At 50.1% G+C, this 21374-nt stretch overlaps 1 protein-coding gene across 14 annotated transcripts in view; it reads right to left on the reverse strand.

Annotated features, from left to right (window-relative positions):
* Positions 1–3617: 3617 nt before the first annotated feature.
* Positions 3618–21374, reverse strand: part of AHNAK (AHNAK nucleoprotein) — a 29076-nt gene continuing 11319 nt past the window's right edge. Inside the window, exons 5-6 of one of the 14 annotated variants that reach the window (XM_036220243.1) lie at positions 20801–21217; positions 3618–20035 (exon numbers count right to left, since the gene is read on the reverse strand). In XM_036220243.1, coding sequence (XP_036076136.1) covers positions 4478–20035; positions 20801–21217 — 15975 coding nt within the window. In that variant the 3' untranslated portion in view covers positions 3618–4477. Of the gene's footprint in view, positions 21218–21374 lie in introns of all 14 variants that reach the window. The other 13 variants (XM_036220242.1, XM_036220247.1, XM_036220238.1 and 10 more) reach the window with 13 other exon arrangements.

Raw genomic sequence — 21374 nt, forward strand, 5'->3', positions numbered from 1 at the left:
CACCAGGGAACTGAGGTGAGACTCTGAAGACGCGAGACACGCGTCCTGGCAACGTGCAAAGCTCCGGTGGGTGCTATGCTTGTGCCTTGGGACACTGGGGACCTAGCAGCATTTCAGCAACGCTGCCGTTACTCAAAACATTTGATCCGACGTACCGACCACGCAGGAAAATTGGTTGCACATTACAATCGTGCCTTGCTTTTGACCCAAAACGGCCCTATCCTTCTAATGGTCAAGTCTTGCTTCTAAAAAGATCATAAACTACTGGAACTGGCCAGAGCCTTAGAGAATGCATGCCTTATCCCTGTTACGAACAAGGAAAATGAGGCTCAGAGAGGGGCCTTAATTTGCCCAAGGTCACAGCTAACCCCACTGACTTCTAGGCCAGTGTTCTTCCCGGGGGCCTGTCCTGGAAACTGTGGGGGTATCGTTCAGGCCTTTTGGCTGTTTGTCAAAATCAAGAGGAAGATTTTTATTTCCCAAGAAAATAATTTTTTTTTTTTAATGTACAAGTGACATAGAGAGCAGCTCCAAAAGAGAGGGAACAAAAGTATTCTTAACAATAGAATTTTCAGAGAAGCAAGTGTAGCACCTCCCTAGTATAAGTGTTTGTCTAAGACAAAACCTGTCATAATTATTTTATGATCCTACCTTAAATACAACCCACGCAACCGGGGCTATTCACTGTATGGGACTTCAAATTTGCCAAACAGAAAAATGAGAGGATTTGGGACATTGTCCCACTTATTCTCCGTCTGCCCCTCCACCTTCAGACAGACAGACCCCTTTCTCCCTGCTTCTCGGCCCTGCTCTGCTGCCGTAGGCGTCTGATCCGTGCCCCCTGCAACACCTAGGCTCACCTGCCCTCCGGGGAGGCGCCAGCAGGAGGAAAGGTCAGAATATTTCTGCACCACGAGGCGAGGCAAGCATGCAGAGGTCCCTCCCGCAACTGCGGGTCCTTCCCCCCAACGCTACGGCTCCTGCCCATCCCTCCTACCCCTCCAGCTCCAAGTACGCCATTCCTTCCCCAGACTCCTTCAGGCCCAGGGGTAAGACCAGCTTCCCACCATCCCTGGGAGGCTCACCACCCCTTGCCGGCTCCTTTGCCCCCTGCCCTCTACTCCATAAACAGCTCCTCATTGAAGTCCCGATGGCTGAACTACTTCCAAGTGGAATTCTGTTTCCCGTAGGGACAGACCTGACAGATATAGAAATGGGTTAGAGTTGATGAAAAATATTTACTGCCATTTGTGAGCATACGATGCCTTTCAAAGTACTCTAATTCGCCACATGTCCCCTGAACCACACACCACTTCCCAGACACAGTCACACCGCCCCAAGGCAGGCTGCCGGCCTCGGCTTCGCTCCTGCTGGGGTTCTGGAACGCGGAGGAAGGACGCGGGGGAGCCCGGCCCAGCCCTTCCGGGTCCCCTGACACTGCACGTACGGAAGCCGGGACCTCAGAGTTTAAGACCTTAAGACCTGGAGAATCTGAGCGCTGCGTGACTTTAGGGGACTACCCTGGAACGTCCCTATCCGGGGCTAAGAGAGGGCAGGGTGGGTGGTGACGAAGGTATCAGGGTGAACAGAGGGAGATGGGGAAATGCGTGGGCGGCAGGGATGCGCAAAGGAAAGCCGGCGGGCACGGGTCCGCCGCACGCCCCCCGCCCCCCAGCACCTGGCCCCTCCTCCATGCTGTCCCTTCTAACAGTCCCAACAGGAGCGAGGGCCCCTGTTCTGTGGCCACTGCCTCCAGCTCGTGCCTGACATGGGAAGAGGGCGGCTAGGGCGTTTCTCCCATTCGAATGGCCGGTTGCCATGTTCATTCTCCATCTTACCCACCAGCCCGTCCCAGCCAATGATCTCTCGCCCCGAGCGCCCAGGAACCAGCACTATCCTTATCCTCATCGTCCCTGGGAGAAGTATCCTTTCCATGTGTGTGTTCCGGCGTCTGAAGCGTTCCGGTTTCCCACATCCACCACCCACCATAGCATTTGGTCTGTGGAAGTCAGCAGAGGAGGCTTCTGAGACCCGCAGGACTCAAAAATTACTTATTGAATGAACACTGAGGGCTACTACTGGCTTACATCACCCTTCCCTCAAGCTTAAAAAAAAAAAGAAAGAAAAAATGATGTACCATTGGATAACCTAGCTAGTTCTGCCCAAGGATCTTTCCAGCATCCCAGGGGACATTCCCCCGCCAGCTGCGTGCACAGAGCATCCCCCAATCCCCCCCACCCCTCACCCTCCAGACACCAGGACATACATCTGGGGAACCGTGGACTGTCCCATCCCACATCTCTGTCAGCTTCAGAATTAAGGATCAGGACTTGAACTTTGAGCTGTGGTTGAGTGAAAGCATCCTTGGAGGTACCCGGTGGTTAGGACGGAAGGAAGCTGCAGGTAGACGCGTGCCAGTGGGCCTCACACTCTTCCGAGTGTGTGAGAAGGGCCTCAGCCCCCTTCTCTGCGACTCTGTACCCACCCTCCTGCTCTCCATAAATTAACTTGTAGCTGTGCAGTGAATGCTACACGTGTTAAATGTGGTGCCCTTGCATAGCAGACAACCAAATTCCTGAAGGGATTATCAGGATACTATCCTCATTTTATGGGTGACAAAACTGAGGCTCAAGGAGGTGTTACCCAATTCACAAAAGTGGCTATAGGTCCGTCCTCTTAAGAAAAGCAGCAGAGGATCAAGCACCTCGTTTGTTACCTATCTCCTTCCAGAACCCTCGGGCTGTGCTGACTGAGGTGGGAATGAACCGAGCTGGTGAATGCTGGGCTGAAATCAAGCAGGCAGGTGGAGTTTACGCGGGCAGAAGGTCCCAGTGATACACGCAGAAACCAGCTGACAAGATGGTACTGGGGACTGGGATGGGTGGCAGCTGTTACCCCTGTTCTGGGGGAGACCAGAGAGGTGCAGAGCTGCCTCCGCCGGCAGAGACGTGACAGCTTTGGGAAATGACAAGGGGGACGACCTTGGTCCGATTGTTTTGGTATGAGAGGTTACTGATTTCTGCCCAACAATGACCAACATTAGGAACCAATTTCCAGAAGGCTCCCTACAGAGCTGGAAATCTTAAGGGGATTTTGGTCAGAAGAGATGTCATCAAGTTTAGCCTTATAATGGACTAGAAGTAACCATAAAGACATCTTTTACAAGATCAGCACCCTCGTTTCAATGACAAGGAAGCTGCAGCCCAGACAGGGCAGGTAACTGGAGGCCACCCAGCAAAGCTACGGCCCAATCAGGGAGAGATGACAGGCCCGCGATTCACAGCCAGATCCCTTTCGGCCACTCCAGTCGGCCTCTTTATTTTTTCATTCACATCTGCACACTTTTTACCCATTTAGCACTATTTCTGATTCGTGTATTCGTATCTGAGGATGCAAAGTTGATGAGTGGTTTCTGGGGCTTGGGCTGCCAACATGCCACGCTCCTCTTGCTTTCTCAGCAATGGCACGGCCAGCCTCACCGTGAGAAGCCAAGAATTCCTCCCATTGCCATTAATAAAGCCAGCAATGCCACTGGGTAGATGCAGCGACCTGTCAGGGCTGGTGTAGAGCCTCCCCCGGCTTCATCCCCTTGACACGCAATGCAAAGGCACGAGACGTCAGGGTTAATAAACAGCTTTATTTGCCTTTAACAGCATCAATTTTCTTACACTCTCAATTAATTTGCCAGTAAAGTGCGGGAAATTTTCTTAATCATAACATTTGTTAAAAGAGATCAGAACTAATATCAGGAACATGGCGGCCAGAAAGAAAACGTTTCTCTTAAAAAACACAGAATGGAAGCCCCTTGTGTAGAGCTAGTGGGTTGGCCAATTTGCAAAGAGGTTCTAATTCCCTCTCACCATGAACACCACGCTGGCTGGGACCACTGCCCCAGGGGGAAAAAAAAAAAAAAAAAAGCAATGCTGAAGCCTTCTAAAAAACACCCACACGCCCAGCCTGCCCAGCCTGCCGTTCCTCTTCACCATTTTGGGTGTTTGCTGTGTAAATAGAACCAATCTTAGGAGAAACAGAGGGCTGGCCCTCTCTACTGCTTTCTACCCCACCCCACCCTTACTAACAAAAGCCCCCAAAGTCATTACAATGAAAAAGTGGGTTTCCATTACCCCAACACTAACAATGTTCAGTAAAAATGAGGATAATAAACACAAAAGCTTGCATAGTAAACAGGAGCTCTCAGCATTCAATGCAAAAAAAACAAAACAAAACAAACAAAAAAAAAACTGAAATCTTAAGGCAAATACTGTTGACTCTGCACACGGGCTGGATGACCTTGTAACTCTTCGCCTATCTGCAAAGCTCCGGGAGCCTAAATGCGGCCGGCTTCCCAGCGCGCGGGGCTGGCGGAGGCCAGATCTTTGCATTACTGCTGAGGCTGCGGGTGTGTTTCTCTCTGAGATTATATACAAACACACCCCAGGCTGGTGTAGTTTTATACACATATGTACACAAAGGCCTGCTACTCTTTCTTTGTGGAAACCACCAGCTCCACCTCGGGAAGCTGGATGCCAACCTTGGTCCCACTGTCATTGCTGGAGGAAGAGGACAGTCGGGACTTCTTAGAGGCCAAGGACACTCCACTCCCCTGTAACTTGCCTGCCTCGTCATCACTCCCAGTCACCTCATAGTGACCTTTGCTCTTTGACCCCAAGCCACCGAAGGTACCAAACTTCAGCTTCCCCTGTTTCCCTTTGACTTTGCCGCCTTCCAGCGCCATTTCCCCACCTTCAAACTCCAAAGTCCCGGTCGGGGTGGAAGGTGCAGAGAGCTCCCTTTCGTCGCTGAAGGAATTAGAGCGGTGCCGCGGCTTCTTACTTTTAAATAAGGAGAACTTGGCTTTGGGCGAAGATGGTTCGGCCTCTGCCTCCCCTTCCAGAGAGCCGAGGCTGGCCTTCGAGCTCTTCAGGTCACCTTTGGACCCCGAGATGGACGCTTCCGGTGAGCTGGTCACAGCACCTTTCCCTTTCGCTTTGGAAAAATTGAACTTGGGCATTTTGATTTTGGACTTCTTAAGTTTCACGTCGGACTCCTCCCACTCGCCCTCTCCGGCACCAGCCTGGACACCGGCCTCCACTGCAGGGAAGTTAATATCCACTCCCACTTCTCTGCCAACCAGCTCTCGGCCAGAGAAGGTGAATTTGGGAATCTTCATCTTGGGGAATGTTACTTTTCCAGATCTGCTTTCCAAGTGACCTTGAGGCCCAGACACACTCAGTCCAGGACCCTGGAGTCCAATCTGGCCTCCTTTCACACCACCTTCCACCTTTGGTCCTGAGAAATGAAGTCCTCCAGCAAACTTAGGTGCTTCCAAGTTGAGAGCAGAGGAAACCTGGGGTCCCTTCCACTCACCCCCGGAACCTTTGACACTCATATGCCCTTCACCGAGGCTGATATCTGGGGCACTGACACCCCCTGAAACATCCACACCTCCTTTGACTTTCGGGCCCTTCAAGCTGACACCGAAATCTGACTCGGGAGATGCCATGTTAAACGAAGGCCCCTTCACGCTGATGTCGGGAGCGGCACCGTGGACACCTACTCCGGAACCTTTCAGACTGCCTTTGATTTCAGGGCCGGAAATCTGCCCTGTGGGGAGTTTCACGTTGACACCTCGCAGCTCCATGTCGCATCCAGAGGCCTTCATTCCAGGCATTTGGAGGTTTCCTTCTAGGCCCTGAACACTGATGCCTGGGACACCTCCTCCAACAGAGGGGCCTTTCATCTCACCAGTGACCCCGAGGCTCCCTTTTACTTTTGGTCCTTCCAAGTTCAAGTCCACATCTGGTGCTGAGATTTGAGGGCCGGAGATCTGAGGCCCTTTCAGGTTCAGGCCGCCCAGGTTCACATCCACGCCCGGCCCCTTTAGTTCTCCAGTAACTCGTGGCCCCTTGACATTGACGTCCAAGTCGGCCCCTGGAGTGGAGAGGCCAAACTGGGGTAGCTTCATTTGGGGAAGTGTAAAACCACCTTCAGGTGCCTCCAAGCTTAGGTCGGGAGCACCTACTGATACTTTCGGGCACTTGACGTCACCGGAGACAGCCAGGTCTCCCTGCAGGCTTGGTCCTTTCAGGTTCAAGTCCAGGTCAGGTCCAGAGACTTTTGGCATCGAGAGGTTCACTGAAGGCAAGTCTACCTTTGGCCCCTTCAGAGACACGTCAGGCCCTTCGAACTTAACATCCGGTGCGCTCAAACCTCCCTCTAGAGAGGGCAGCTGGACATGGCCCCCAGCTCCTCCACCCTCTATTTTCACACCAGGGACACCAATCTTGGGCATCGAAAACTTGGGGAACTTGATTTTCGAGTCTGGACCTTGCAGATCTACGTCTGGTCCTTCTAGTCCCACACTGGGGCCATCGCCCTTGATCTTTGGTCCTTTCAAGCTAACGTTCACATCAGGGATGGTGACTTGAGGGGCAGAAATGCCAAATGACGGGCCTTTGACTTTGGCATCTGGGCCTTCAATGTTGATGTCAGGTGCGTTCAAGTTTGCCTGCACCTTGGGGCCTTTCAAATCACCCTCTATTTTGGGACCTGAGACATCCACACCTGGCACCTTGAACTTGGGAGCCTTCAGCTTGATGTCGGGACCTTCCACGTTAATCCCCGGTGAAGCAATATCCAAATCAGGTGCCTGGATCTCACCCTCCAATTTGGGGCTAGGGAGGGGAGCCTCCGTTTTAAATTTAGGCGATTTAATGTCAAATTCTACGTCTGGGAAGTACATCTTTCCAAACATGGTTTTCTTGGTTTTAGGAGATTTAAGTGTGGCATCTGGCCCTGCAACATTCAGATCTACATCAGAAGTCTTCAGACTGGCATCGATTTCGCCCCCAGGGACATTCAGATCAAATCCTTGTTTCTTGGCCTTAATTTTAGGCCCACTCATGTGAATTTTCGGCATTTTAAATTTACTCTTCTTGCCCTTGCCACCAACACTGATTTCAGGAGCCTCAACATTCAGCTCTGCCTCAGGAACACTCACCTCCAGTGAAGGTGATTTGATGTCAGCTTTGGGGCTTTTTGCCCCAAATCCAAACTTGGGCTTCTTAAATTTGGGAATTTTAACATCTGGCCCCTCAATGTTAAGATCTGGGCTGTCCATGTGTACGTCTAAATTTGGAGCTTCTAAATCAAGTTTGGGTCCCTTGAGGTCCAGTTCACCACCTTCTAATTTGGGACCAGAAACTCCGATTTTGGGTGCCTTGAGATGCAAATCGACATCAGGAACAGTTACTTTAGGGGCAGATATATCCAGTGATGGCATCTTCAAATTTGGGCCACTGAATTTGGCATCAGGGCCTTCAAAATCAAGACCTGGACCTTTAAGGTCTACTTCTGGGCCTTTCAAACTACCTTCAACCTTAGGAATGGACACATCAAAATCTCCTTTGACTTTGGGTCCTTTCAAATCCAGATCAACATCAGGCATGGAGATTTTAGGGGCTTTGATATTTATCTCAGGCATTTTGAACTTGGGGCCCTTCAGTTTTGCATCTGGACCTTCGATATTCACATCTGGAACATCAATGTCAGCCTTGGGTAGGTTCACATCCACTTCTGGGCCCTCTCCCTTGAAGCCGGGCATGCTGAACTTGGGCATCTTCACCTTGGGCATCTTCAGGTGCCAGTCTGGGCCATGAACATCCACATCTGGGGCATCAATGTCCACTTTGGGCCCTTTGATGTCAATTCCAGGGCCCTTGAGGTCACCTTCCACTTTGGGCAGAGACACATCCACATCACCCTTCATTTTGGGGCCCCTCAAGTTCAGATCAAGGTCAGGCATGGAGATTTTGGGGGCTTTGATGTTCATCTCTGGCATCTTGAACTTGGGGCCCTTCAGTTTTGCATCTGGACCTTCAATATTCACATCTGGAACATCAATGTCCACCTTGGGTCCTGAGACATCGATGTCAACCTTGGGCAGGTTCGCATCCACTTCTGGTCCTTCTCCTTTGAAGCCAGGCATACCAAACTTGGGCATTTTCACTTTGGGCATCTTCAGGTGCCAGTCTGGGCCATGAACATCCACATCTGGAACATCAATGTCCACTTTGGGGCCCTTGATGTCTACTTCGGGGCCCTTGAGGTCGCCTTCCACTTTGGGCAGAGAAACGTCCACATCACCCTTTACTTTAGGACCCTTCAGATTCAGGTCAACTTCAGGCATGGAGATCTTGGGTGCCTTGAGATGCAAGTCAGGCATTTTAAACTTGGGGCCCTTCAGTTTCCCTTCTGGGCCGTGAATGTCAATGTCAGGAGTGTCTATATCCAGCTTAGGGCCTTTCACATCCACTTTGGAGCCTTTCATATCTCCTTCCAGTTTAGGAATGGAAATGTCCAAATCTCCCTTTACCTTAGGTCCTTTCAAGTTCAAGTCAATGTCACTCATGGAGATTTGTGGAGTTTTAAAATGCACATCAGGCATCTTAAATTTGGGACCTTTGATTTTTCCTTCAGGACCCTCAATGTCCACTTCTGGCCCTTTCAGATCACCTTCCACCTTAGGTAGGGAAACATCCACATCGCCCTTTACTTTTGGCCCTTTCAGATTTAAGTCTAAGTCAGGCATAGAAATTTTGGGGGCTTTAATGTGCATCTCTGGCATCTTAAATTTAGGCCCCTTCAATTTTCCTTCTGGACCTTCGGTATCAATGTCAACTTTGGGCCCTTTGATGTCAATTTCAGGGCCCTTGAGGTCACCTTCCACTTTGGGCAGAGACACATCCATATCGCCCTTCATTTTGGGGCCCTTCAGGTTAAAGTCAAGATCAGGCATGGAGATTTTGGGGGCTTTGATGTTCATCTCTGGCATCTTGAACTTGGGGCCCTTCAGTTTTGCATCGGGACCTTCGATATTCACATCTGGGGCATTAATGTCCACGTTGGGGCCAGAAATATCAAGGTCAGCTTTAGGGAGGGTAACATCCACCTCTGGACCCTCTCCTTTGAAGCCAGGCATGCTGAACTTGGGCATTTTCACCTTGGGCATCTTCAGGTGCCAGTCTGGGCCATGAACGTCCACATCAGGAGCATCAATGTCCACTTTGGGCCCTTTGATGTCAATTCCAGGGCCTTTCAGGTCACCTTCCACTTTAGGAAGGGAAACGTCCACATCACCCTTTACTTTTGGACCTTTGAGGTTTAAGTCAATGTCAGGCATGGAGATCTTGGGTGCTTTGATGTTCATCTCTGGCATCTTGAACTTGGGGCCCTTCAGTTTTGCATCTGGACCTTCAATATTCACATCTGGAATGTCAATGTCAGCCTTGGGCAGGTTCACATCCACTTCTGGGCCCTCTCCTTTGAAGCCGGGCATGCTGAACTTGGGCATTTTCACTTTGGGCATCTTCAGGTGCCAGTCTGGGCCATGAACATCCACATCTGGAACATCGATGTCCACTTTGGGGCCCTTAATGTCTACTTCGGGGCCCTTGAGGTCGCCTTCCACTTTGGGCAGAGAAACGTCCACATCACCCTTTACTTTAGGACCCTTCAGATTCAGGTCAACTTCAGGCATGGAGATCTTGGGTGCCTTGAGATGCAAGTCAGGCATTTTAAACTTGGGGCCCTTCAGTTTCCCTTCTGGGCCGTGAATGTCAATGTCGGGAGTGTCTATGTCCACCTTGGGTCCAGAGATGTCAATGTCAGCCTTGGGCAGGTTCACATCCACTTCTGGGCCCTCTCCTTTGAAGCCGGGCATGCTGAACTTGGGCATCTTCACCTTGGGCATCTTCAGGTGCCAGTCTGGGCCATGAACATCCACATCGGGGGCATCGATGTCCACTTTGGGGCCTTTGATGTCAATTCCAGGGCCTTTCAGGTCACCTTCCACTTTAGGAAGGGAAACGTCCACATCACCCTTTACTTTGGGACCTTTCAGGTTTAAGTCAATGTCAGGCATGGAGATCTTGGGTGCTTTGATGTTCATCTCAGGCATCTTGAACTTAGGACCTTTCAACTTTCCTTCTGGTCCTTCGATGTTAACATCAGGGCCTTCGATGTCCACCTTAGGTCCTGAGACATCGATGTCAGCCTTGGGCAGGTTCATATCCACTTCTGGGCCCTCTCCTTTGAAGCCGGGCATGCTGAACTTGGGCATTTTCACTTTGGGCATCTTCAGGTGCCAGTCTGGGCCATGAACGTCCACATTGGGGACATCGATGTCCACTTTGGGGCCTTTGAGGTCAACTTCAGGGCCTTTCAGATCACCTTCCACTTTAGGCAGAGAAACGTCCACATCGCCCTTTACCTTGGGACCTTTCAGATGCAAATCAAAGTCCGGCATGGAGATCTTGGGTGCTTTGATGTTCATCTCAGGCATCTTGAACTTAGGACCTTTCAACTTTCCTTCTGGTCCTTCGATGTTAACATCAGGGCCTTCGATGTCCACTTTGGGTCCAGAGATGTCAACATCAGCCTTGGGCAGGTTCACATCCACTTCTGGCCCTTCTCCTTTGAAGCCAGGCATGCTGAATTTTGGCATTTTCACCTTGGGCATCTTCAGGTGCCAGTCTGGGCCATGAACGTCCACATCAGGAGCACTGAGGTCCACTTTCGGACCTTTGAGGTCAACTTCAGGGCCTTTCAGATCTCCTTCAATCTTGGGAAGGGAAAGGTCCACATCACCTTTCACCTTGGGGCCCTTCAGGTTTAAATCAATATCAGGCATTGAGATCTTGGGAGCCTTTAGGTGCATTTCTGGCATCTTGAATTTGGGCCCCTTCAAATTCCCTTCTGGGCCTTCGATGTTAAAATCAGGAGCGTCAATGTCCACTTTAGGGCCCTTGATGTCCACCTCAGGGCCCTTTAGGTCACCTTCCACTTTGGGCAAAGAAACATCCACATCACCCTTCATTTTGGGGCCCTTCAGGTTCAAATCAAAGTCCGGCATAGAGATTTTGGGAGCTTTGATGTTCATCTCTGGCATCTTGAACTTGGGACCCTTCAGTTTTGCATCGGGACCTTCGATATTCACATCTGGGGCATTAATGTCCACTTTGGGGCCAGAAATATCAAGGTCAGCTTTAGGGAGGGTAACATCCACCTCTGGACCCTCTCCTTTGAAGCCAGGCATGCTGAACTTGGGCATTTTCACCTTGGGCATCTTCAAGTGCCAGTCTGGGCCATGAACGTCCACATCAGGAGCATCAATGTCCACTTTGGGCCCTTTGATGTCAATTCCAGGGCCTTTCAGGTCACCTTCCACTTTAGGAAGGGAAACGTCCACATCACCCTTTACTTTTGGACCTTTCAGGTTTAAGTCAATGTCAGGCATGGAGATCTTGGGTGCTTTGATGTTCATCTCTGGCATCTTGAATTTGGGACCCTTTAAGCCTCCTTCTAGCCCTTCCACATTTACTTCTGGCCCCTCAGCGTCCAAGCTGGGACCTTCTATCTTGATATCTCCTTTTGGCAGATCCATAGCCACGTCAGGCCCTTCTGCTTTTAAGCCGGGCACACCAAACTTGGGCATTTTCATCTTGGGCATCTTCAAATTCCAGTCTGGACCGTGAACATCCACATCAGGTGCATCAAGATGAACTTCTGGTGCCTTAATATCCACTTTGGGTTCTTTAAAGTCACCTTCTAAATTTGGACCAGCAACATCTATGTCTCCTTTGACTTTAGGACCTTTCAGATTTAACTCCACATCCGGCATAGAAACTTTAGGAGATGAAATACTCAGGAAAGGCATTTTGAACTTGGAGCCTTTCACTTTTCCTTGGACCTCAACATCAGGAGCATTGATATCAACTTTGGGGCCTGTTACATCAATATCTGGCTTTTTAACTTTGACGTCCACCTCAGGTGTCTGAACTTTGGAGCCCGAAAAATTAAATTTGGGAAGCTTAAAACGAGACTTCTTGGACTTGCCTTCAATATTGACCTTAGGACCAGAAATGTCCACTTCTGGGCCCTTTATATCCAACTTGGGAGTTTTAATGTCACCTTCTACTTTGGGGCCAGAAACATCAACATCTCCCTTAAGCTTTGAGCCTTTCAAGTTCAAGTCAATTTCTGGCATGGAGATCTTGGGCATGTTTACATGCATGTCAGGCATCTTTAGTTTTGGACTTTTCAATTTACCTTCTGGGCCATGAATGTCAATGTCAGGAGCATCTAAATCTAACTTTGGGCCTTTGATGTCAATTCCAGGGCCTTTCAGGTCACCTTCCACTTTAGGAAGGGAAACGTCCACATCACCCTTTACTTTGGGACCTTTCAGGTTTAAGTCAATGTCGGGCATGGAGATCTTGGGTGCTTTGATGTTCATCTCAGGCATCTTGAACTTAGGACCTTTCAACTTTCCTTCTGGTCCTTCGATGTTAACATCAGGGCCTTCGATGTCCACCTTAGGTCCTGAGACATCGATGTCAGCCTTGGGCAGGTTCACATCCACTTCTGGGCCCTCTCCTTTGAAGCCAGGCATGCCGAACTTGGGCATTTTCACCTTGGGCATCTTCAGGTGCCAGTCTGGGCCATGAACGTCCACATCGGGGACATCAATGTCCACTTTGGGCCCTTTGATGTCAATTCCAGGGCCTTTCAGGTCACCTTCCACTTTAGGAAGGGAAACGTCCACATCACCCTTTACTTTGGGACCCTTCAGGTTTAAGTCAATGTCAGGCATGGAGATCTTGGGTGCTTTGATGTTCATCTCAGGCATCTTGAACTTAGGACCTTTCAACTTTCCTTCTGGTCCTTCGATGTTAACATCAGGGCCTTCGATGTCCACCTTGGGTCCAGAGATGTCAATGTCAGCCTTGGGCAGGTTCACATCCACTTCTGGGCCCTCTCCTTTGAAGCCTGGCATGCTGAACTTGGGCATTTTCATCTTGGGCATCTTCAGGTGCCAGTCTGGGCCATGTACATCCACATCGGGGACATCAATGTCCACTTTGGGCCCTTTGATGTCAATTCCAGGGCCTTTTAGGTCACCTTCCACTTTAGGAAGGGAAACGTCCACATCACCTTTTACTTTGGGACCTTTTAGGTTTAAGTCAATGTCAGGCATGGAGATCTTGGGTGCTTTGATGTTCATCTCAGGCATCTTGAACTTAGGACCTTTCAACTTTCCTTCTGGTCCTTCGATGTTAACATCAGGGCCTTCGATGTCCACCTTGGGTCCAGAGATGTCAATGTCAGCCTTGGGCAGGTTCACATCCACTTCTGGGCCTTCTCCTTTGAAGCCGGGCATGCTGAACTTGGGCATTTTCATCTTGGGCATCTTCAGGTGCCAGTCTGGGCCATGAACATCCACATCGGGGACGTCAATATCCATTTTGGGGCCTTTGAGGTCAACTTCAGGGCCTTTCATATCTCCCTCTACCTTGGGACCTGTAACATCCAGGTCTCCTTTCACTTTTGGACCTGTTAGATTAAGATCAATATCTGGCATGGATATCTTTGGAGTCTTAAAATGCATTTCGGGCATCTTAAACTTTGGACTTTTCCACTTTCCTTCAGGTCCTTCAACATTCACATCTGGACATTCGAGGTCCACTTTGGGTGCTGAGACATCGATGTCAGCCTTGGGTAGGTTCACATCCACTTCTGGGCCCTCTCCTTTGAAGCCAGGCATGCCGAACTTGGGCATTTTCATCTTGGGCATCTTCAGGTGCCAGTCTGGGCCGTGAACATCCACATCTGGAACATCAACGTCCACTTTGGGCCCTTTGATATCAACATCAGGACCTTCCACTTTAGGCAGAGATACATCCACATCGCCCTTTACCTTGGGACCTTTCAGATGCAAATCAAAGTCAGGCATGGAGATCTTGGGAGCTTTGATGTTCATCTCAGGCATTTTGAACTTAGGACCTTTGAGCTTTCCCTCGGGTCCTTCAATGTTAACATCAGGGCCTTCGATGTCTACTTTGGGTCCAGAGATGTCAACATCAGCCTTGGGCAGGTTCACATCCACTTCTGGGCCCTCTCCTTTGAAGCCGGGCATGCTGAACTTCGGCATTTTCATCTTGGGCATCTTCAGGTGCCAGTCTGGGCCATGAACATCAGGCGCATTTATGTCTACTTTGGGGCCCTTGATGTTCACATCTGGTACTTTGATTTTACCTTCTACCTCAGGCACAGACACATCTACATCCCCTTTGATTTTTGGTCCTTTCAGATTTAAGTCCACATCAGGCATAGAAATATTTGGGGCTTTGAAATGCATATCAGGCATCTTGAACTTGGGGCCTTTCAATTTGCCCTCTGGTCCTTCAATGTCAATATCTGGGCCACTGATGTCACCTTTGAGGTCTGGTCCTTTGAAGTCACCTTCCAATTTAGGAACATCTACGTCCACCTCTCCCTTGACCTTGGGGCTCTTTAAGTGTAGATTAATGTCTGGCATGGAGATTTTGGGAGCTTTAAAGTGCATGTCTGGCATCTTAAATTTAGGACTTTTCCATTTGCCATCTGGGCCTTCCACAGCTACATCTGGCATGTCGACATCCAATTTGGGGCCCTTGACATCCAATTCTGGACCCTTTAACTCTCCCTCCATCTTTGGGGCAGAAACATCAACATCTCCTTTAATTTTAGGCCCCTTTAAGTTGAAGTCCACATCAGGCATGGAGATCTTGGGGGCATGAAAGTGCATCTCAGGCATTTTGAACTTAGGACCTTTCAGTTTTCCTTCTGGACCCTCGATAGTCACATCTGGAGCTTCAATGTCCACCTTGGGTCCAGAGATGTCAATGTCAGCCTTGGGCAGGTTCACATCCACTTCTGGGCCCTCTCCTTTGAAGCCTGGCATGCTGAACTTGGGCATTTTCATCTTGGGCATCTTCAAGTGCCAGTCTGGGCCATGAACATCCACATCAGGAATGTCGATGTCAACCTTGGGGCCTTTGATGTCCACATCCGGCACTTTCATTTCACCTTCTACCTTGGGCACAGAGACATCCACGTCGACATCCCCTTTGACTTTGGGGCCTTTCAAGTGTAAGTCCACATCGGGCATGGAGATCTTGGGAGCCTTGAAGTGCATGTCTGGCATCTTAAACTTGGGACCCTTCAGCTTTCCTTCTGGTCCCTCAAGGCTCACATCTGGGGCTTCAATGTCCACCTTGGGTCCAGAGATGTCAATGTCAGCCTTGGGCAGGTTCACATCCACGTCTGGGCCCTCTCCTTTGAAGCCTGGCATGCTGAACTTGGGCATTTTCATCTTGGGCATCTTCAGGTGCCAGTCTGGGCCGTGAACGTCCACATCAGGGACGTCAATGTCCACTTTGGGTCCTTTGAGGTCAACATCTGGCACTTTCATTTCACCTTCTACCTTGGGCACGGACACATCGACATCCCCTTTGACTTTGGGGCCTTTCAAGTGTAAGTCCACATCGGGCATGGAGATCTTGGGAGCCTTGAAGTGCATGTCTGGCATCTTAAACTTAGGGCCTTTCAACTTTGCATCAGGGCATTCCAGATCAACATCTGGCACTTCCACATCCACACTGGGGCCCTTCAAATCTCCTTCCAATTTTGGCACAGACACATCGACATCTCCTTTGACTTTGGGGCCCTTCAAGTGTAAGTCCACATCAGGCATGGAGATCTTGGGGGCCTTGAAGTGCATCTCAGGCATCTTAAACTTAGGGCCCTTCAACTTTGCATCAGGACATTCCAGATCAACGTCAGGCACCTCCACATCCACACTGGGACCTTTGATATCAACTTGCGGACCTCTGAGATCACCTTCCAGTTCTGGCACAGAAGCATCTATCTCTCCTTTCAGTTTGGGTCCCTTCAAATTGAAGTCCACATTTGGCATGGATATCTTGGAAGGTTTGATATTCAACTTAGGCATTTTAAATTTAGAGCCTTTTAATTTCCCTTCGGGTCCCTCAATATCCAAATCAGGTGCATCAATGTCCACTTTGGGGCCAGAAACATTAATGTCAGCCTTTGGCAAGTTCACATCCACGTCTGGGCCCTCTCCTTTGAAGCCTGGCATGCTGAACTTGGGCATTTTCATCTTGGGCATCTTCAGGTGCCAATCTGGGCCATGAACATTCACATCTGGGACATCAATGTCCACTTTGGGTCCTTTGAGGTCAACATCTGGCACTTTCATTTCACCTTCTACCTTGGGCACAGAGACATCCACATCAACATCCCCTTTGACTTTGGGGCCTTTCAAGTGTAAGTCCACGTCAGGCATGGAGATCTTGGGGGCCTTGAAGTGCATGTCTGGCATCTTAAACTTAGGACCTTTCAACTTTCCTTCGGGACATTCAATGTCAATATCACCAACATCCACATCCACCTTAGGGGCTTTCACATCTATTTCAGGAGCTTTCAAGTCTCCTTCCACTTTAGGAAGGGAAACATCCACATCCGTTTTCAGTTTAGGGGCTTTCAGATTAAGTCCAACATCAGGCATAGAGATTTTGTGTGTCTGTATATTCATGCTTGGCATCTTAAATTTGGGACCCTTTAGTTTCCCCTCTGGACCTTCGATAGTCACATCTGGAGCATCGATGTCCACCTTAGGTCCAGAGACATCAATGTCGCCCTTGGGCAGGTTCACATCCACTTCTGGTCCTTCCCCTTTGAATCCAGGCATGCTGAACTTGGGCATTTTCACTTTGGGCATCTTCAGGTGCCAGTCTGGGCCATGAACTCCCACATCTGGTGCATTAATGTCCACTTTGGGGCCTTTGATGTTGACATCAGGAGCCTTTATCTCTCCTTCTACTTTTGGGGCTGTTATACCATAGTCTCCTTTGACTTTAGGACCTTTCAAATGTAAACCAACATCTGGCATGGATATCTTCTGAGGCTTTATATTCATTTCTGGCATCTTAAATTTAGGACCTCTTAGTTTTGCATCTGGACCTTCAAGGTTCACATCTGGAACTTCAACATCCACCTTGGGTCCTGAGATGTCAATGTCAGCCTTGGGCAGGTTGACATCCACGTCTGGGCCCTCTCCCTTGAAGCCAGGCATGCTGAACTTGGGCATTTTCATCTTGGGCATCTTCAGGTGCCAGTCTGGGCCATGAACATCCACATCTGGAGCACTGACGTCAACTTTGGGTCCTTTAAGGTCTACATCTGGCACTTTCATTTCACCTTCTACATCAGGCAAAGACACATCTACATCACCCTTTAGTTTGGGCCCCTTGAGATTCAGGTTCACATCAGGCACGGAGATCTTGGGAGCCTTGAAGTGCATGTCTGGCATCTTAAACTTGGGACCCTTCAGCTTTCCTTCTGGTCCCTCAAGGCTCACATCTGGGGCTTCAATGTCCACCTTGGGTCCAGAGATGTCAATGTCAGCCTTGGGCAGGTTGACATCCACGTCTGGGCCCTCTCCTTTGAAGCCAGGCATGCTGAACTTGGGCATTTTCATCTTGGGCATCTTCAAGTGCCAGTCTGGGCCGTGAACATCCACATCAGGAACGTCGATGTCAACCTTGGGGCCTTTGATGTCCACATCTGGCACTTTCATTTCACCTTCTACCTTGGGCACAGAGACATCCACATCAACATCCCCTTTGACTTTGGGGCCTTTCAAGTGTAAGTCCACATCGGGCATGGAGATCTTGGGAGCCTTGAAGTGCATGTCTGGCATCTTAAACTTGGGACCCTTCAGCTTTCCTTCTGGTCCCTCAAGGCTCACATCTGGGGCTTCAATGTCCACCTTGGGTCCAGAGATATCAATGTCAGCCTTGGGCAGGTTCACATCCACTTCTGGGCCCTCTCCTTTGAAGCCTGGCATGCTGAACTTGGGCATTTTCATCTTGGGCATCTTCAGGTGCCAGTCTGGGCCGTGAACATCCACATCAGGAACGTCGATGTCAACCTTGGGTCCTTTGAGGTCAACATCTGGCACTTTCATTTCACCTTCTACCTTGGGCACAGAGACATCCACATCGAAATCCCCTTTGACTTTGGGGCCTTTCAAGTGTAAGTCCACATCAGGCATGGAGATCTTGGGAGCCTTGAAGTGCATGTCTGGCATCTTAAACTTGGGACCCTTCAGCTTTCCTTCTGGTCCCTCGAGGCTCACATCTGGGGCTTCAATGTCCACCTTGGGTCCAGCGATATCAATGTCAGCCTTGGGCAGGTTTACGTCCACATCTGGGCCCTCGCCTTTTAAGCTGGGCATGCTGAACTTGGGCATTTTCATCTTGGGCATTTTGAGACTCCAATCTCCGCCTTGTACTTCCACATCTGGTGCTTTAATGTCTACTTTAGGGCCTTTGATGTCTACATCTGGAACTTTCATCTCACCTTCTATTTTTGGTGCAGACATATCTACATTTCCTTTCATTTTGGGTCCTTTAAGATTGAGGTCAACATCTGGCAGAGTCATCTTAGGAGCTTTGAAGTGCATCTCGGGCATCTTAAACTTGGGCCCTTTCAACTTCCCTTCAGGTCCTTCAAGGCTCAGATCTGGAGCCCTAATATCTACTTTAGGTGCAGAAACGTCCACATCAGCCTTGGGCAGCTTCACATCCAATTCTGGGCCCTCGCCTTTGAGGCTGGGCATAGTAAATTTGGGCATTTTCATCTTGGGCATCTTCAGGTTCCAATCAGGACCATGGACTTCAACGTCTGGGGCATTGATGTCTACTTTTGGCCCTTTCAGGTCACCTTCCAGCTTTGGCACTGTAACATCATATTCTCCCTTTACTGTGGGACCTTTCAAATGCAAATCCACATCAGGCATGGAGATCTTTGGGGCCTTGATGTCCATCTCAGGCATCTTAAACTTGGGACCTTTCAGCTTTCCTTCAGGACCTTCAATATTCACATCTGGAACTTCGACATCCACCTTGGGTCCTGAGATGCCAATGTCAGCTTTGGGCAGGTTCACGTCCACTTCTGGGCCCTCTCCTTTGAAGCCAGGCATGCCGAACTTGGGCATTTTCATCTTGGGCATCTTCAGGTGCCAGTCTGGGCCATGAACATCCACTTCTGGAGTATCAATGTCCAATTTGGCACTTTTAAGTTCAACGTCAGGAACTTTAATCTCACCTTCAACCTTTGGCACTGTGACATCATATTCTCCTTTTACTTTAGGGCCTTTCAAATGTAAGTCCACATCTGGCATGGAGATCTTTGGGGCTTTGATATTCATCTCTGGCATCTTAAACTTGGGTCCTTTCAATTTTCCTTCTGGTCCCTCAATTCTCACATCTGGGGCACTAATGTCCACCTTGGGCCCAGAAACATCCACATCAGGCGTGGGCAAGTTCACATCCACACCTGGGCCCTCTGCTTTGAACCCTGGCACACCGAATTTGGGCATTTTCATCTTGGGCATCTTCAGATGCCAGTCTGGGCCATGAATGTCCACATCTGGAACACTGATGTCCACCTGGGGGCCTTTCAGCTCTCCTTCAAGCTTTGGTACCGTTACGTCATACTCTCCTTTTATCTTTGTGCCTTTAACATGCAAATCTACATCGGGCATGGAGATCTTTGGTGTCTTGACACTCACTTCAGGCAACTTAACATCAGGGCCTTTAAGTTTGCCCCCCAGGCCTCCTATGTTGACATCTGGGGCTTCCATGTTGATCGTGGGCCCAGAAATACTGACATCTCCTTTGGGTAGATTCACATTTACATCTGGACCTTCCCCTTTGACTCCTGGAGTGCTGAACTTGGGCATTTTCATCTTAGGCATTTTCAGGTTCCATTCTGGGCCATGAACATCCACATCTGGAGCACTGACATCCACTCTGGGGCCTTTGACATCAACTTCAGGGACTTTGACTTTCCCTTCTACTTTCGGGAGTGTGACGTCTACACCCCCTTTCATTTTAGGTGCAGCCACATTTAAATCTACATCTGCCATAGAGATACTGCAGGTTCCCATCTTCCCAGAAGGACCACTCAGCTTGGGGCCTGCCAGAGTCCCCTCTAGGCTGGGTGTCTCTATGTCCACTTTGGAACCTTTAACTACCACGTGAGGGCCTTTAACATCACCTTGCACTCCTGGAGCAGAAACTTTAATGTCTCCTTTCAGTTTGGAGGAGCCAAGGCTCAGATCCACATCCTGCATGGAGATTTTAGGTGTCTGAGTAATCAGTTCAGGACTCTTGACTTTAGAACCCTTCAGCTTCCCTTCCAGACCCCCAGTGCCCACCTTGGGCAGGCTGACATCCCCAGAGATCCCAGGAAGGGTCACTTCACCTGTGGGCAGTGTCACATCAACGCCAGCTCCCTCTCCCTTAGAACCCGATACAGAGAATTTCTGGACTTTCGTCTTGGGCATATTTAGTTTGCCCCCAGACCCATGAATATCCATGTCAGAGGCTCGACCTTCCACACTGGGGCCAGTGATGCCGCCCTTCATTTTGGGAGCAGAGATGTCCACCCCTATGCTCCCCTGTGGCTTGGCTCCTTTCAGTCCTAGCTCTCCCTCAAGTGACGGCCCAGTGATCTGGGGGCCCTTCAGCTTCCCCTTAAGCCCCTCAATATTGGCAGAGGGAGCAACAACTCCTAGCCGAGGGGTCTGGATGTTCCCGCCAATGGTCACACCTGGCTTACCCTCCTTGTGCCCCACAGAGAATTCGGGTGTGAAAGCAGCCAACCCTGCCTCTGGCGCCTGGCCTTCGGGCCCTCCTGGGACACCAAATTTTGGCACCTTCATGGCTGGTATTTTAATTTTCCCATTATTGCCATTCTCAAGTGATGGGCCCTGCAACTCTACTGCCCCACCCCCAAGAGAAGACGAAACGTCCACTCCTGGAACTTGGATGCCCCCTTTGCCGCCCAAGGCCAAGCCCTTTGCACTGACATTGGCTCCCGGGCTTCCCACCTTTATCCCAGGCACGGTGACCTGGATCTTCGAGTGGCCAGCACCTTGGAGCTCTGGTCCCGAAGCGGAAATGGACCCTGCTCGGATGTCCACAGCAGAGCCTGTGGTTGGAGACACTGCTCCCGAGCCCGAGGGCAGTCTGATCACTGTCATCCCAGGCTGGGCCTCCACACCCACAGTGGAGATTTCCGTCAGTTCGTGCCGTGGAATCTTGATCTTGAACTCAGGGCTGCTGATGTCGATGTCCTTGGCTCCTTCCCGGCCGGTCACATCCACTGTGTAGGCCGTGACCCTCCTAGTCACGGTGATGGTGCGGCTCTGGGTCTCCCCAGGGTCCCCTTCCACTCCGTCCTCCGACCTCAGCCGAGGCTTGATCTTTGTGGTATAGATGCGCTGATACTCCTCGTCATCCCCGCTCTGCAGAAAGACATGCCCGGCAGAGGTTGCAGCAGAGTCTGCCCGAGTTACACACGCCCGGCCACAGCCCAGCTGACAACATGGCTGCCTGTCTCCCAAAGAAGCTGGGACCTTAACGGAGGTCCACGGAGCCTCCTGGGGCACAGCGCACGCAGGG

This window comes from Rousettus aegyptiacus, unplaced genomic scaffold, assembly GCF_014176215.1.
Source record: "Rousettus aegyptiacus isolate mRouAeg1 unplaced genomic scaffold, mRouAeg1.p scaffold_m13_p_5, whole genome shotgun sequence".
Taxonomy (NCBI): Eukaryota; Metazoa; Chordata; class Mammalia; order Chiroptera; family Pteropodidae; genus Rousettus; species Rousettus aegyptiacus.